We start from the raw sequence: 14329 nt of genomic DNA on the forward strand, positions 1-14329 counted from the left end.
TCCCCATCCAGGAAGACGGCAGTGACCAGGGCAGCTGAGTTTGCTGGTAATGGCTTTCATACTTCGCTGACAAGTCATTGTTTGACCGCCTCTGGCTCTCTTCCACCCTTCACGTGGTTGTGCGAAAAGAGCCCTTCGAGGAAGTCGGTCGACTGGCATGCGCAACACTTGCCAAACCAGCGCAACCTATGCAGTGTGATCAGTTCATCTATCGAGGGTAAAACTTGATGCTCGAGTCGGGTCTATTGGTTCCATTACCAGAACCAATGGTATTGGGTTCCTACTCCGACCAGCAGTTGGAAGAGTTATATCTACTGTCTAGTAGGCGCGCACCACCATCTTCCCACTCCAGAACGAAAAGTTACCCTAATCCGTGACCTCATTTCGGTCCGTGGCACACCGTTGCTGAGACCTGGTTACTCGAATTCGAGCGATAAAGACATTGATACTGATTGATGTTCAAAAATAAGTCTGGGTGCGGCCAGTCCCAAGCACTATCCCCGAGACTGAACAATCATGGTTTTTCCTCAAGAACGGACTCTTGGTCAAGAGGTGCGACGTAGACTTAAATGTAGACTTAAATCGTTTGCTTCCTACTGTCAGCAGCACATTCCTTAATCAACGGTCGATTACATGGTTGTCGGTGACGTCAAACGGTTCCGTCGGTCTCGCTGTGTCATGTACTGGCAAATACAGTCGTAACTGGCATACATTATTAAAATCTTTGCATAAAAAGAGTTTAGGTAGTAAAGAGTATGGTGGGAAAAGGGAGTATTTCAGTCACTCAACCGGCTTTAATTAAGAATCGTATTTGGTCGGCAACGGCAGAGTTAATGCTTTCAGGTGGCGTTCTTGATAACAAAAAGGTCGTGGATACAGTCGAATGGCGACCGCCTCTGCTTGAAATCTACTTGAAATCAGTTAATAAAGCGCCACAAAAAGGGACATTATTCACAACACCGGTGGGACACATTTGAAAAACCGATGGGTGATGAGATAGTTTACGTGCATCGTTTCTCCTAATATTATGAATTACGTCGATTTCATACTCCACTGAGAGAATGTGTCGATAGATTTGATCGCAAACTTCGCCAAAGCTGCTTTGCATATGGGGATCTCAAGAGTAGATCTAGCAGGAAGGTCAGATTCCTGAAAGCAACCACTGAATGCCCGGAATCTACCGAGACCCTCAGCTCCGCTAGATGTTGACCAGACAGACAACGCCCCTTCAGTATACACCACGTCCGGAATTGGGCACTGGAGCGCACCAGCAGTCAGATACAACAGATTGGCGAATCAACAATATAAGATCGGATGGAGAGAGCACAATGGAAAACAACCGCACATTCCTTCATTATTGTCAGTCGGCGGTTTCACTCGTTTCGCCCTTCGTTCATGTTGAAAGTATATCCATTCTAGAGTTATCAATGTGAAAAACAAACACTCTGCGACCGGAAACACCCGCAGGTTTGTGATTCCTAGTGCATTCAGTGGGGAGATGATAGTAGAGTGGTGGTTGACTGTGGGGAAGAAATTGTCCGTAGGTTGCCAACGCCAGTTGGTGGGTATGGTCCAACTGACCTCCCGAAGCCGCTTCGCATAGCATGGGTAACATAAGTGTTCGAAAAATGTACCTCAGATGACCTATTTGAGTACGCATTTGATTTTCTTTAGTCGGCTCCGGAGATTGACGAATCTCCCCAAATGAAAATAATCTTGTGATTCTGTCGGTGCACAAGCCAGCGGTTGCAACAACAGTCTCTGGTATGAAAATCAATACCATCTGATAGTAAAAGCAAGGTCGAGTTATGTAACTTGGTCTGAAAAGCTTGTTAGTGGTTTTTTCTATTGATTAGATGTGGTAGCTGCTGCCTTGCTCGCGATATTGGTTAGCACGCTCGAGCAAATAATTTATCACCTGACTGAAAAGCAAGTTCCGTGAATTGGGCTTGGATGTTCACCCTGTTAATCAGTTTTCTTTGTTCCGGAATCGGTGTCAAGCGGGTTTGAACTGGGTGTGCAGATTAGCTCAAATTACAATGTTGCACGCTGGTTTCTGTGTTCGGTTGACGCCCGCTTTTCCCATCCATTTTTCCACGTGGTCAGCTATACATGAGATGAGTGGTGTCGCTGCCTATGAGGTGGTTGTCCAGCCTTTTTATTATTTTCACTTCGCAGAAATTCACTTTGTTATGTCAATCTGTCACTAATGTTACTTCAGAGGACCCGAAACGCAGATGAATCTGAATGACATAGTGCGTGAACAGAGCTGGTACCAACATTTTCCATAGTATATCCACGGTAGCAATGCATTAGTTCTGAACCTTACAGTGGTTGTGTGGTGTTGTACGGTTGACGACATCAACTCTTTTGTCTTCCGACAAATTTGATCGATACTGCTTGCAGTGTGTGGCGAGAGATGAGCTAGAGGGTTTGTAAGAGGGGTTGGATTGCATGAATGTATGAATGAAAACCACATAGATTTCGAGATAGTAGTTTATCATCAACTGAATAAAACAATATTTTGAAAAGGCGTCAGTTCATCCCGCAGACTTTGTTTCGTACCTGCCTGCTATGAAACTTTATTTTTCCTCATTCCTGTTTTGATTTAGGTCACCCGAGCAGCAGAAGAGTGTGCCAAAAGTATAGCGCAACACCTTCCTCCAGATTTGTGCTTCAGCGTCCTAACTCCTCTGATAAACGACACAAAAATGCAGGTCAATCTGCCCGCAGTCAAAATGCAGGAGCACGTGGTTCGAAATTCACCACCAGATTTAGTCACCGATGTACTCGACGTTATCATACCAGGACTGATTGTGGTGAGTTACACTATGCTCAGTAGCGTTTCCTATCAGGTGGTCGAAAACCAATTTCTAGTTGCCTTCTGCCACACATGTTTGAACATGCTGCTTGTTTCCAATTCTTTTGAGGGAGCAGTCGGGTGAACGTCACCAGCCCTCCATCTCTGTCATAAAGGAGTTTTCCCGCTATCTAGTTGATGATAGTGCTCCATAATGTCCTCTTTCCCCATATTTCGCTGCATGTGTGCTCTTTATTTATGGGACGCTACGACAGTTGCTCGCAATAAATTAATTTGTAGGCAGTCTTCATCAAGCTGAATGTGTTCACAATTCCAAAACGTTTTGTGGAACACCTACTACCATGGTCGTTATTCGTCTGAACTGATCTGGATGAATTACTGTTGGATCCGATCCACCATCCGAAAGAGGGTCAGGCCGGCGTAACTAACAGGAGTCCTGGTCTTAGGACTTAGGATACACTAGACTGAGACGAACGATCTTCATCCTTGCATATGTTCGCCCTTACGACTACCGTTCACCATATTTTTTGGTTGTTTGGAAGGCTACAATTCCACAGCACGTTTGAATAAGTCTATTGTCACTATCTGATGTCTGTTCAGACGCCGGTCTCGAAGCCTCAACTCAAGTGCTGCCCAATGGTAGTGTGGGAAGATTCGGTATTTTTTAATCATGCTTCCATTGTCTATGAAGCCAATCTCTGCTGAAAAACCGAGAAACACTGTACAGCCATCCGATCCTTATTGGGAATCATCAACTGTGCGCGTCTTACGAAACTCCCTTGGGTTTCCAGTACGTTTTAAGTAAGGAACAACAACCTACCATGGTGTCCACAGGCATTCTAACAGCCAAATGGCCGATCCACTACATCGTTTATCTCCTTGTCTAAATTCCTTGCGATGTATCCGCCCAGATTACTGAGTGTGTTGTGAAGCTTGTTCGAGTTCGTCAGTCCTTCCAATTTTACTCGCCTATTCCACTTTACTAAAAGCCATTCACCGTGGTGCTAATATTGGCTTTTAATCCCTCATTCTTCCTAACCAACGCTTTATTTAATCAGATGCTGCTTATCCCTTGTCTGACACGTCTGTTTCCGCTCTAGGCATGCAACCACGAAGACAGCTCAATGCGTAAGGCCAGTATATTCTGCATGGTCGCAATCGCTTTGAAAATTGGTGATGCAATCTGGGAGCATCTCAATGATCTTCATGTCAGTAAAGTGAGTTCCTTCCGAAGCCACGCTGGACGTTGCTCATGTTCCAACGGTTGGCACCTCTGATTCACACCACTATTCTGTAGATTTCAATACCGCTGGGTGTACTTTTGTTAGGTACATACTATCTACCATCGGTGCCATGTATTCACTGATCAGTTACCTGTTATCACCCGTAATCCCACCTTTGCCGTTCACGCCCCAATGCCGATGACTTGGCGCCGATTGTTAGTCTGTGCGGTTTTTTTGAACCTTTTGTGAGACTCGTCTGAAATTACCGTCAGTCTTGGGCCAGAGAGGGTAGTGTTTTTCAGTCTTACTTACACTGATTTTGTCAGGGGACCCTCTAATGGCCCTTCAGCGAGTGTAACATCTGTCTAGCTGTCCTGTTAGCGTCATCCTATTTTTTCTCTCAACACAATTGGATTCTGCCATAATCCTTGCTTATTTCGGTTTCGATGAGCGCATGTGATTTTCTAGGGGCTTTCACCTCGTACCTGATGCTATGTGACAATTTATTGACTGCCTCGGCGGTTGAGTAAACCTATGCCCGAAACCCTCTGCATAGGGTTTCGCGTTGAGGTGATTCTTGAGTAGCTTGCCTTAAAATGTTTGCTTATTGAATAATTGAAGTAAACAGACTTTGGCCATAGCCTAACTATTTTCCGTATGAAAAATCATCAACGATGGGTAAATATGCTGTCTATCTACCGTCTTTCTTCGAATATGGGTTTTTCAGCACATCTCTCCTATTTCACATGGAGTAGCTGATAAAGTTGCCAAAAGCCAACGGGTGGTGCCTGGTTTATAGTTGTCCCATTTTGAACGTGTTTCTGCTGGCCAACAGAAAGATCCGATTGAACAATCGAAGCATGGTAAGGAAGGCGAACTGCTCAAGAGAGTACAACAACCCCTATATTTTCATCCAGATGTTGGACACGGTAGGAGAGTGAGAGTACTCTAGCTTTTCGCAGGTCACGATTACGACAGGAAGGATTAGGTGGAGAACAGCACGTCGCGTGTTACCGTGATTAGGCTAATGTGACATTCGCTGACGTCAGAAAACTCGGAATGGGCGATTTAATGATTTGTGTGGTGAAAAGGAATCTGTTAGTGATACTGGATGGCAGCAACTGAGTGCACCAGACGCGATCGCGTTCAACAGCTTGCTGTTCCGCTGAAGAAGTGGCTGGGAACATGATATTTCCCGACAGTATATCGCCTCTAAGTATTTGTTTCACTTCTGAACACCGTGGGTTTTTTTTTGTTACTAAATACCGCAGCTGTGTATTATCCGGGTCTGAGCCATGCTACCAACCTTATCAATATGGCAATGTTCGTAGCATGATTCTGGGAACCTGTTTCTCACTTCAGTTCAACAGCAGACGGCCGAATCAGACGGATGATACAAACTTGAAGCTCGTAGCATAGAAGTCTATTGAAAAAAGACTCGAACGACACATGACGGCTTCAGTGGACAAATATCATTTCATTTTTCAGCCAGGAATTTATTTCAACTGAAAGCAGTTTCGTTTCATCAAGAGCGCTTCACATAACAGGCCTCACTTAGGTTGCTGTTCCTTCTAGTAGAGTTTTACTAGCTTATCCGGTTGAATATGACCTGGAACTGATATCAGTCTTTATATCTGCCGCAGAGGTTTTACCTTTACTCAGTGCAAAAAAATTTTTCACGCTTTCAATAAACTAGCTCACCATGGTATTTCCTTTTTTATCTACAGAAACGGTTACTGAAACTCTACATTGACCGAGAATTGAACAATGCGGTTTCGAGTGAATCTTTGGGTACTCGCAGCTGAACGCAGTCCGCATCCAAAAGCTAACTAGATGAACGACAAATGCCTTGCATTCACTATGCACAGTAGGAACTATGGTTCAGTCCAACTGACTATGCAATCACAATTGCTTGGGCATCCTCCGCACGCCATTGTCCCTCACTGTCTTTTTGTCGCCCAACCCCCTGCCACATGTCGTCCTACCCTCAGAACAACCAGCAGTCATGTGCACTGTTAGCTTCATATTCTTTGTTTCTTTAATTTCCATTGCTGCTTTTTATCCACCTCGGTTTTCGTCTCCTGCCTCTTCCCGAGACCGTTTTGTGTAAATCTGATTCGCTCGAAGCCACTTTTGGTAGTTTTCTGATAGTTTTTCAATACGCGAGTCATGATACTTAAAGAACGGCTGTTTCTCGGTCTGATCGACTCGAGACTTACCTTTCATCAGGTTGGCTCGGTATTTCGTTCGCCTGTAGTGAGTCCCATCTCGCCAAGATCTGCTATTTCCATCGTAACTTTGCGTCAGAAGATCCATGTGACACACTAGGTTGTTACTCGCTTTTTAAGTTTCCCGTCCGTGATAGTGATCTTTTCTCCATCCCAACCGGTTCGACTCATTTTTATCCAGCCTACTTATTATTACTTCTGATTTTCGCCCCCCCAGTCCCCTAGCATCCGCGTGTCCTCATTCATCTAACCACCCCGATGTTCTGTCATTACCATGGCTGTCACCCAGCTGCAACTGAACTCCATTCATCGCTGGTGGAATCGGTCTTGTTTGCTATTGGTCTTTGGTCGGTCCCCGTTGTTCTTCCTCAAAACGAACGTTCCTGTACAGACAAACTCGAATTCACAACTTACAGAGACTTTTAAACCCTGTTGGGTTAAGTCATTTGGTGTAATAAAATTTAATCCCCTCGAAACTGCATGCTTCTGTTTGCTTTTTGTTGACTGCTACTTTCAAGGCTGTTGTCGTCGAGTGAGGCCTCTCTTTGTCTCTCTAGTCTACTTTCGAAAGTGAATCCATCCGTTAGTTGACTCCGCCTGATGTCCAGTAGGATCACAACAACTGGTTGATCGCGCATTAGTTACAAGAGCCACTTTGAGTCATCTTGACGATACGGATAACAAACACGCATGCACATAGAATCGATTCAGGAGAGATGGTCCAAGTGGTTAGAGCGCGAATTTACTGACCGGGAGGTCCGTGGTTCGAGCCTGACCTCTGCCTTCCCACTTCCCCTGTCTAGGCTTGGGCCCCCCTGGCAGTATCCCAGTCCTCGTGAAACCTTCGGGTGGCATGGTGGTTAGGCACCGAAAGGATGCTGCAGCTGAACGATTTTTTTCATGAGAGATCGAGCATGTAAACCGTGTTTTTTGTACACCTGATTATGAGGCTGGTTAAAGAAAATAGAATAATGGAGATTGTCATACAGTGGCATGAGTGGGCTGGAGATGTAATGATCAGTGGAGGGAGGAAATAGGCTTGCCCACAGGGTTGGTACCCCACGTGTTCGTGGTGTGTGTACGGTGATTACTTAACGAAGATGAACCGGATAGCCTGGTGTTGTGAAGCATAGATTTGTGGGGGGGGGTGGCATCAGATGCAAATAAAAGTTAGTACCAGTAGAAAACAGACCAGATGTGTTTTGGTTCCGAGAAAGAGTCCGTTTGAAATCCAGTTAGTAGGGAGTGCGTGGGTCGTACATGGGTAATTCAATGGGATAACCCTTATGCCATACCTTATCGACTGCCCAGGTAAACCGAAGGCGTCTTGAACAGGTGATCTGGTGTGAGAAACGCCGAATCCATATAAAGAGTCCCTCGGGACGATACTGTCTTTAAGAGCCCTCTGGGGATGTTCGGTCCGAAGTGAGTCCATATATTTGGGGAAAATAGGGAAGCTAAAGTGCTACGCTTCACCACGCTCCCTAACAACGTAATGATGATGTCACCTCGATTGGTGATGAAACATTGGCAATCGAATGGCTCACCTCATCGAATAAACCATCTATGCTACCTGAGCTATGAACATTCTCTTCTAAAGCTAATGACTATATCTGTCAACAATCCTGGTCGAGTTTTTCTCTAGGTATCTATTTTTCACCATTGTACGAGAGAAGTGATTTCCATTCCACCTTTAAAACGCATTCTTAATTTTTCAGAGGTAATGTTCGTTCTGTTTGCAATGAATACTTCAAAGGCACATACAGCAGTATTTACGCATTGATTAACACGTGACAACGTAGCAGGCGTATTTATTCGATTTTTCCGTTATTCATGCCTATCTGTGATCAATATCCGTCCTGAGTAAGATCGATGATTTCAACACGTCTGTCATGTTGAGGTCATTGCTAAGCCCTGTAAAATATATGTTCCTTCTGTTTGATGCACACTCACCTACTTCAGCGTAGCAACTCTGATGCAACAACTGACGGGTTGGTAAGGTCAGTTAGCAAAGTAAATGAAATTATGGAGTGGAATTTTAAAAAATGTCACTTTCACAGCTATGAAGGGAATGTATTTTTATCCTCATATTCGGTGTTGTTTTCTTGTTGATTGGGGGAGGGAGATGGACCAATTGGTTAAAGCGTGGATTCACTGACCGGAAGGTCCGTGGTTCGAACCCGACCTCTGCCCCTCGATCACCCCTGTCTAGGCTTGGGCAACCTGGCAGCCCTCGTGCTTCCTTCGCGTGGTATGGTAGCTAGGCCCCGAAAGGGTACAGCTGGACGATTTATTTTTTTCTTGCCATCCTGCGTCCCCCCTTGCCATGGTGTGGTAGCGCGGTAGGTTGAGTGTATGCAATCGGGAAGAGTCCGTTGCATGTGAACTCCCGAAGAAGATTGGCAATCACGAGGCAGTTATTCAACGCTTCGCTGACTTTCGTTAGGTAGAACCGTGCTAAAGACCCATCCATTCCAATCTGATACTTGAGATGATATTCGTCTGCCTTCTATGATCGCAAATAATCAGTTGTAATCCAAAAGAGACGCCTTTGGATTCATCTGAGACCACAAACTGAGTGTTTACTACCCATTTAAATTGGTCTGCTGTCTACATTGGCTGTGGGTCACTAGTGCCAACGTCTGAACCTATGTCCAACCTTGCCTAATGTCCTAACGGGTAATGCATCCTAAAAATGTTGGGAATGAGGAAAAAAACAGCATGCTTAGCCAAGAGTCCACTTGGCAATTGGTCACTGGGTGCTCTACTCCATGACTCCATTCTACTCGAGATTTGCAACGTCTCGTCACAACCGAAACGGTTTTTTACGTCACAAAGAGATGCAAGTGTCCGGTCAAAAACAGGGGCTAGGTAATTTTCTGAGGGTTGACAGCTTCGGCAGTGACAACATTCAGTGCAATCTGATGATCGAACGTGGGTACAGGTTAAATTTGAATCTTCTTACAGTGATATGGGTTGGGTGGTGGCTTGTCTTCGCTGTGTACTTTTAAGAGTTACCATAAGTTTCGCGTCGGATGCGCAGGATGACCCTGAGCAGTGAAAAATGAAGGAGATTCAATCCATACCAGGTGATAGCGAACGCCGGGTGCCCTTCAGTTGCATTTCCACCGTAAAAACCATCTATTGCGGTCACTGGTAAATTCGTGCGGTAAAACAAAAAAGGTGAATGAAATAAATTTCACTTTTCACTGTACTATGGCATATTGTATCCGCACAGCATGAGGTTACAAACTTAAAGTCGAAAGTCCAATAGAGGTTACTCCCAAAAACGAAAGACAATCCTGTATGATCCCGTGGTGTACCACTGTAGTAGTAGTAGTAGTATGCTTACAGTACGAGCCATCCGTTTACTATCCTGTTTCAAAGCACGGATTTCTTCATGTACGGATTCAGAGCGTTGTTGGTACTGCTTCAAAATTTACGTCAGCTTGAGATTTACTGTGCTTTTGAGGTTTTCTTGTAAAACGTACATTTGGCAGAGTCGATACTAATTCTCTTCCAATTCTTCTATCCTTGAGCAACCGTATGTAGTGACTAAAAGATTTTGAAACCAGTACGCTTAAAGTGCAACGAACCCAGCTCGAAACTGGTTGATCGACGTCGTCTGGCGTCGGCGCTCAATGATTTGTGCACCCGTTTGCAGAGAGGTCCCACATACTCAACAGCCCATGAATTATTGACTTTTCATAGTCTCTGGAATTCTGTAGTGCCGCACCCTTGCTTACTATATATGACATCCTCTGATTTGCTAGAGCAGGGTTTGGAACTACAATGTTTAATTGTAGGGACTTTGCTTTGGAAAGCACCACAGTGAGAGATTGCACGCCACTTATTTCTAGTTGAGCATGATAGACATGTCGCACAATGTTCGCGTCTTACCTAGCCAAATTCATGGAAAATGCGCGTTGCAAGACAATAATTCCTTAATGATGTTAGGAATATACTTCCCTATCAGCAGACCTAGAATATTGTGGTGTTTGTCTGCGCCCATATTATCGCACTCATTGTCGAATTCGAACAAACGTTTCCCCTTTAACACTAGCGTATAAACCGGATGCGTGATCTGTATAAATTTCATCGCAAAATTAATACTGGAAAACGCAATCAGACGCAGCACATATCTCACCACGTTCATCTTCCATTATGTTTTTCACGTGATTGATAACAGCTGAACAGTAGCAGATGGTTGTGTACGTTTTCCCCTTCTCAGGGATGTTGGTTAGGTAATTGCTTTACATATGATGGACAAAATGTGTATGTTTTGTATACTGACAGTAGATACTGTTTCTCTACAATTACCATCGACGAGTGACTCTTTGAACTTGCTAGGCAAGACCATTCATGAAACTCTATGCTTGGCCAAAATCCGAGGGAAGTCCAAGCCTTGTTGTCGTCTTCGACACCAGATCCCACACTTTCTGACGCCTCCATGAGATCAGCAAGAGAATGACCGGGAGTTGCATTTGATTTATCGTCAGTTTGGTATGTAGTGTATGACCAGTTGGTGTTACAGCACTCGGGGATACCGACCACTTTCTAACGGCGTAAACTTACTTAGTTCGCATTCCCGCATGTTTGATGAAAAAACTTACTGAAGTGATCAAGCAGTGGTCAAATCCAGTCGGTTGATGTATGGAAATTCTCTAGTGGTGGGAACAACGCGATTATCGTGAGACAGAATGGTATACAAATCGAGGTTTAGCAATGTAAAAATATCACGCTTTTCTAGCACAAATCAGACAAAGTTAACTTATGTGGAGAAGTGTAGCGACAGTTTCTGGATATGGCGTTCGCTTCCTGGACGAAAATTCATGTAACCAGCCCATAGTGAACCATTTCCAGATATGAAACGTCGCGTTCCTAGCGTATGGCTATGATGAGTGCGGAAATTTATTATACTGCACAGAGCTTATTCTCAGGACGCTGCACCAGGCAGATTACCCAACCGAATATGTGAACGAAAGGGGCAGTCGCACTGACCAGAAATGTGCAGCTTCTGCTGGTGAGTTTCCATTTTTCAAAATTTCAAAAAAAAGCCAAAGTGGTTTTTGGCTGTAAGGTAACCGCTACACCCACGTTCCAGCCACTAGAAACATCCCGAAGGCTGGTTGCTTGATAAACATAAAGCTTTATAACATTATTGACCCAAGGACCGCTGAGAGCGCATATAACGCAATGTAGAACCAGTTATCAGCCTTTGGTGAGGCGAACTAATGAGAGATGGTTGATTCCTGAGGCCGAATGATTTACCTATTTCATACCATAATCATTACAAATAAACTTTTCGGCCATGTCGTCAGCAATTTTTGTATCATTCCTTTTAAGTTTGTGTGAACAGGTCACGCAGTTAATGAGAATACCAAACAGTGGGATTCACTGATGTCTCACATAAAAACAAAACTTTGGAATTGGTAGACTAATATTCATCACTCAGTTCTAGTGGAATTCTCTCAGCGGTAGGCATTAAATGCTGTACGACTGGCATTTAGTGAACCGAATAACTTGGCTTAAACTATGTTTCACAGGCGCCTGTTTGCCCCAGCCGTTTACGGCACAAGTCGTTTAGTTTATCTGTCAAAAAAGCTTCAAGCAGCCGGACATACCGATCCACGTTTCCTATCTGGCAGACAGTAATATGTCGTCACTCAATCGCCCACGTGTCGCCTGCTCGTAAGAGCGTCACTCAGGTGTCCTGAATAAAGTAGCGTGAGCAGTTCCACCAAGTACCAACACTTCTGGGCTGATTGAACTACCTTACCGATCCGCTAACTATGAACAAATGCGCGCTCGTTCGACAGTGTATACTGCCTCCCGGGATGATCACCAAGTGCACAAATCAAACGATTTGGCTCCATAGCTCTCTGGAGATTTCTAGGATGCTCACCATTGATGATACAAAGATTGCAGGATGCTTTTGGCTTTATGTCCAGGTCTCCCGTTGCGTATTTTTCCACCTATGGAGCTTGCTTAGCCGATCGCCCAGAGTAACCGGTTGGATACCAGTCTCTAAAGCCTCACCTTATAAGAAACTGAGCACGTGAAATATGAGCAGGCACGTTTCTACAAAGCAAATGAGCCAAATCAATACTCAGAGTAATTTATACTCACCCAAATGTCAATTCTATCTACCTTACCAAACGTAGGGTTGAATCGGCCTCGTTGGCAAACTCCTGCTTGAGAGATCGGTGTAATACCCCCGTTACATCCACTATGAGTATTATTTAATACTGTCAGTTAACCTCAGCTTATCACAGGTACCCAACAACACGTTTTTATTGTTGTTGGTTTTGATCTAAATCGTCTGGTCGTCCGGCGAAGGTGGAAGAATTTGGAGCACACTCCACAAACCACTGCATTTTGAACTGGGGTTTTGGTTGAGGGTACTAAGTAAAGTTTTTGCTAATGACAAAAAAAAGTAGTGCATTTTTGAAAGTTACCGGTACACAATAATCTGTAATCTGAGATTGCCCAGACATTGAGTGAGTAGGAACTTATCTGTGGACAATATGATATGATGTCAGAGGTGGACTTGTCGGTCAGTGGGAAGCAGTGACCAGGACAAACTCACGGAAAACTGAAAACACGGGATGTATACCTATGCTGACTTTCGAATTCTGAGTGCCTTCCACACGGAATCAAAAGAGCCCCCAGCTAGCAGTGTTCCTGCGCGAAGTCGGAGAAGGTGGTCGGTCCATCATCAGTGCACTCCAACTTAAAATCAACGAAGATTTCAGGGATCCAAATACAGAAAGTACTAACTGGCTCATGTCGGTTAACCATTTGAATGATCCCACTTTTCTAGCGGACGCCGGCTTCCAGAGGAGAGTAGTGATCAGTAAGCTGAGCTTGAAGCACCTCACCAATTCCTACAATTTTTTTCAACTGCTTAGAAGAAAGCCTAATCCGCGAGCATATCATTCTAGGCTTCCGTGATGAGAGGGCTACAAAAATTCTCCTCAAATGCCGCCAGCTATCACTAAGTCATGACGAAGAATTCGAAGGCTTGCCGTTTCCGTAGGACTACAAACCGCACATAACAAAGTACCCGAGACAAACATGCTCAGAACGCAATAACTGAAGTCACCCTTCACGTGAGCCCCAATCAACTGCCATTAAAATGTTCAGGGCGCAGTGTAATATCATTGGAGTATAAGACCGACGCTGCCTATTTCAGTTGGACTCAGGTGCCTTCGTAGGCCACATCCCTGGCCGCTACAACTGAGGACTGAAAACTCTAAATGTGGAACATTTCAAATAAGTATTCCGAGACAGTCGGGAAGACGCGCCTGAATGTGAAAAATCCAAAGGACAGAAATCAACGTACCCTAGAATTCATCGTGACAGCGGCTGCAGAAGTAAAGTATTGAGTCATGTACTTTGCACCCAAAAACCGTTTTGAAAAACGCCTCCTTTTTTCTGATGAACTATTGGGAGAACTCAGCTAATCCGTTGCAATTAGTGCAGCTCCCGTAGCAATGACAATAAGATAGGTTCTAATAGCCTTACCCTAATCTATGCGTATTGGGCTGGATTGCTTGAGAACGCTGGGTATCACAGCACCATGCGGTGTTTTTGCCTTTAAGGTTAGCTCTAACTTGATTTCTGTAGACTTAGACATACGTGCATTCTGCTCAGTTGGGCTAATCAGGACGTAGGAGCAAGAATTCATACCCTGGGGAATATCTACTCTTGCTGGGTGGCAAGATGTTTTTGAGCAAACAAGCGAGCCATAGTGATGTACCCGTGGGTCATTGATTCCAAGATCCTTAATTTGTTGGCAGGCAAAACTTGGATCATGAGCACGGAGCTCGGTGAGACAGCGGACTGTGTTTTCTTCATGTCTATGCTAGAAACACTACTGCAAACTAATGAAGTGAAATGATGATACGGAATTGAATGCATACATCTCGTGGACATCAATGGCTAGTTGGTAGATTTCAAATCTCGTTATAACACCTATGGCTATATTTGACGCGAAAAAGAAGCAAACGAAATGTTCGCGAAATGGTAGTTGCCCAAAAAGTCATTTAGTCCAA

At 44.4% G+C, this 14329-nt stretch overlaps 2 protein-coding genes across 2 annotated transcripts in view; one reads left to right on the plus strand and one right to left on the minus strand.

The window, feature by feature from the left end:
- T265_02792 (hypothetical protein) overlaps nucleotides 1–6747 on the plus strand; it is a gene marked incomplete at both ends in the record, with an annotated part of 66860 nt that extends 60113 nt beyond the window's left edge. The window contains 3 exons of the mRNA XM_009167117.1: nucleotides 2613–2819; nucleotides 3922–4038; nucleotides 5772–6747. Coding sequence (XP_009165381.1) covers nucleotides 2613–2819; nucleotides 3922–4038; nucleotides 5772–5849 — 402 coding nt within the window. The remainder of the gene's footprint in view (nucleotides 1–2612; nucleotides 2820–3921; nucleotides 4039–5771) is intronic.
- T265_02791 (hypothetical protein) lies at nucleotides 6103–6360 on the minus strand (the record flags this gene model as incomplete). Its single annotated transcript, XM_009167116.1, has 1 exon — nucleotides 6103–6360. The coding sequence occupies one exon, from the start codon at nucleotides 6358–6360 to the stop codon at nucleotides 6103–6105; it is 258 nt and encodes an 85-aa protein (XP_009165380.1).
- Nucleotides 6748–14329: the final 7582 nt, after the last annotated feature.

This window comes from Opisthorchis viverrini, assembly GCF_000715545.1.
Source record: "Opisthorchis viverrini unplaced genomic scaffold opera_v5_36, whole genome shotgun sequence".
Taxonomy (NCBI): domain Eukaryota; kingdom Metazoa; phylum Platyhelminthes; class Trematoda; order Opisthorchiida; family Opisthorchiidae; genus Opisthorchis; species Opisthorchis viverrini.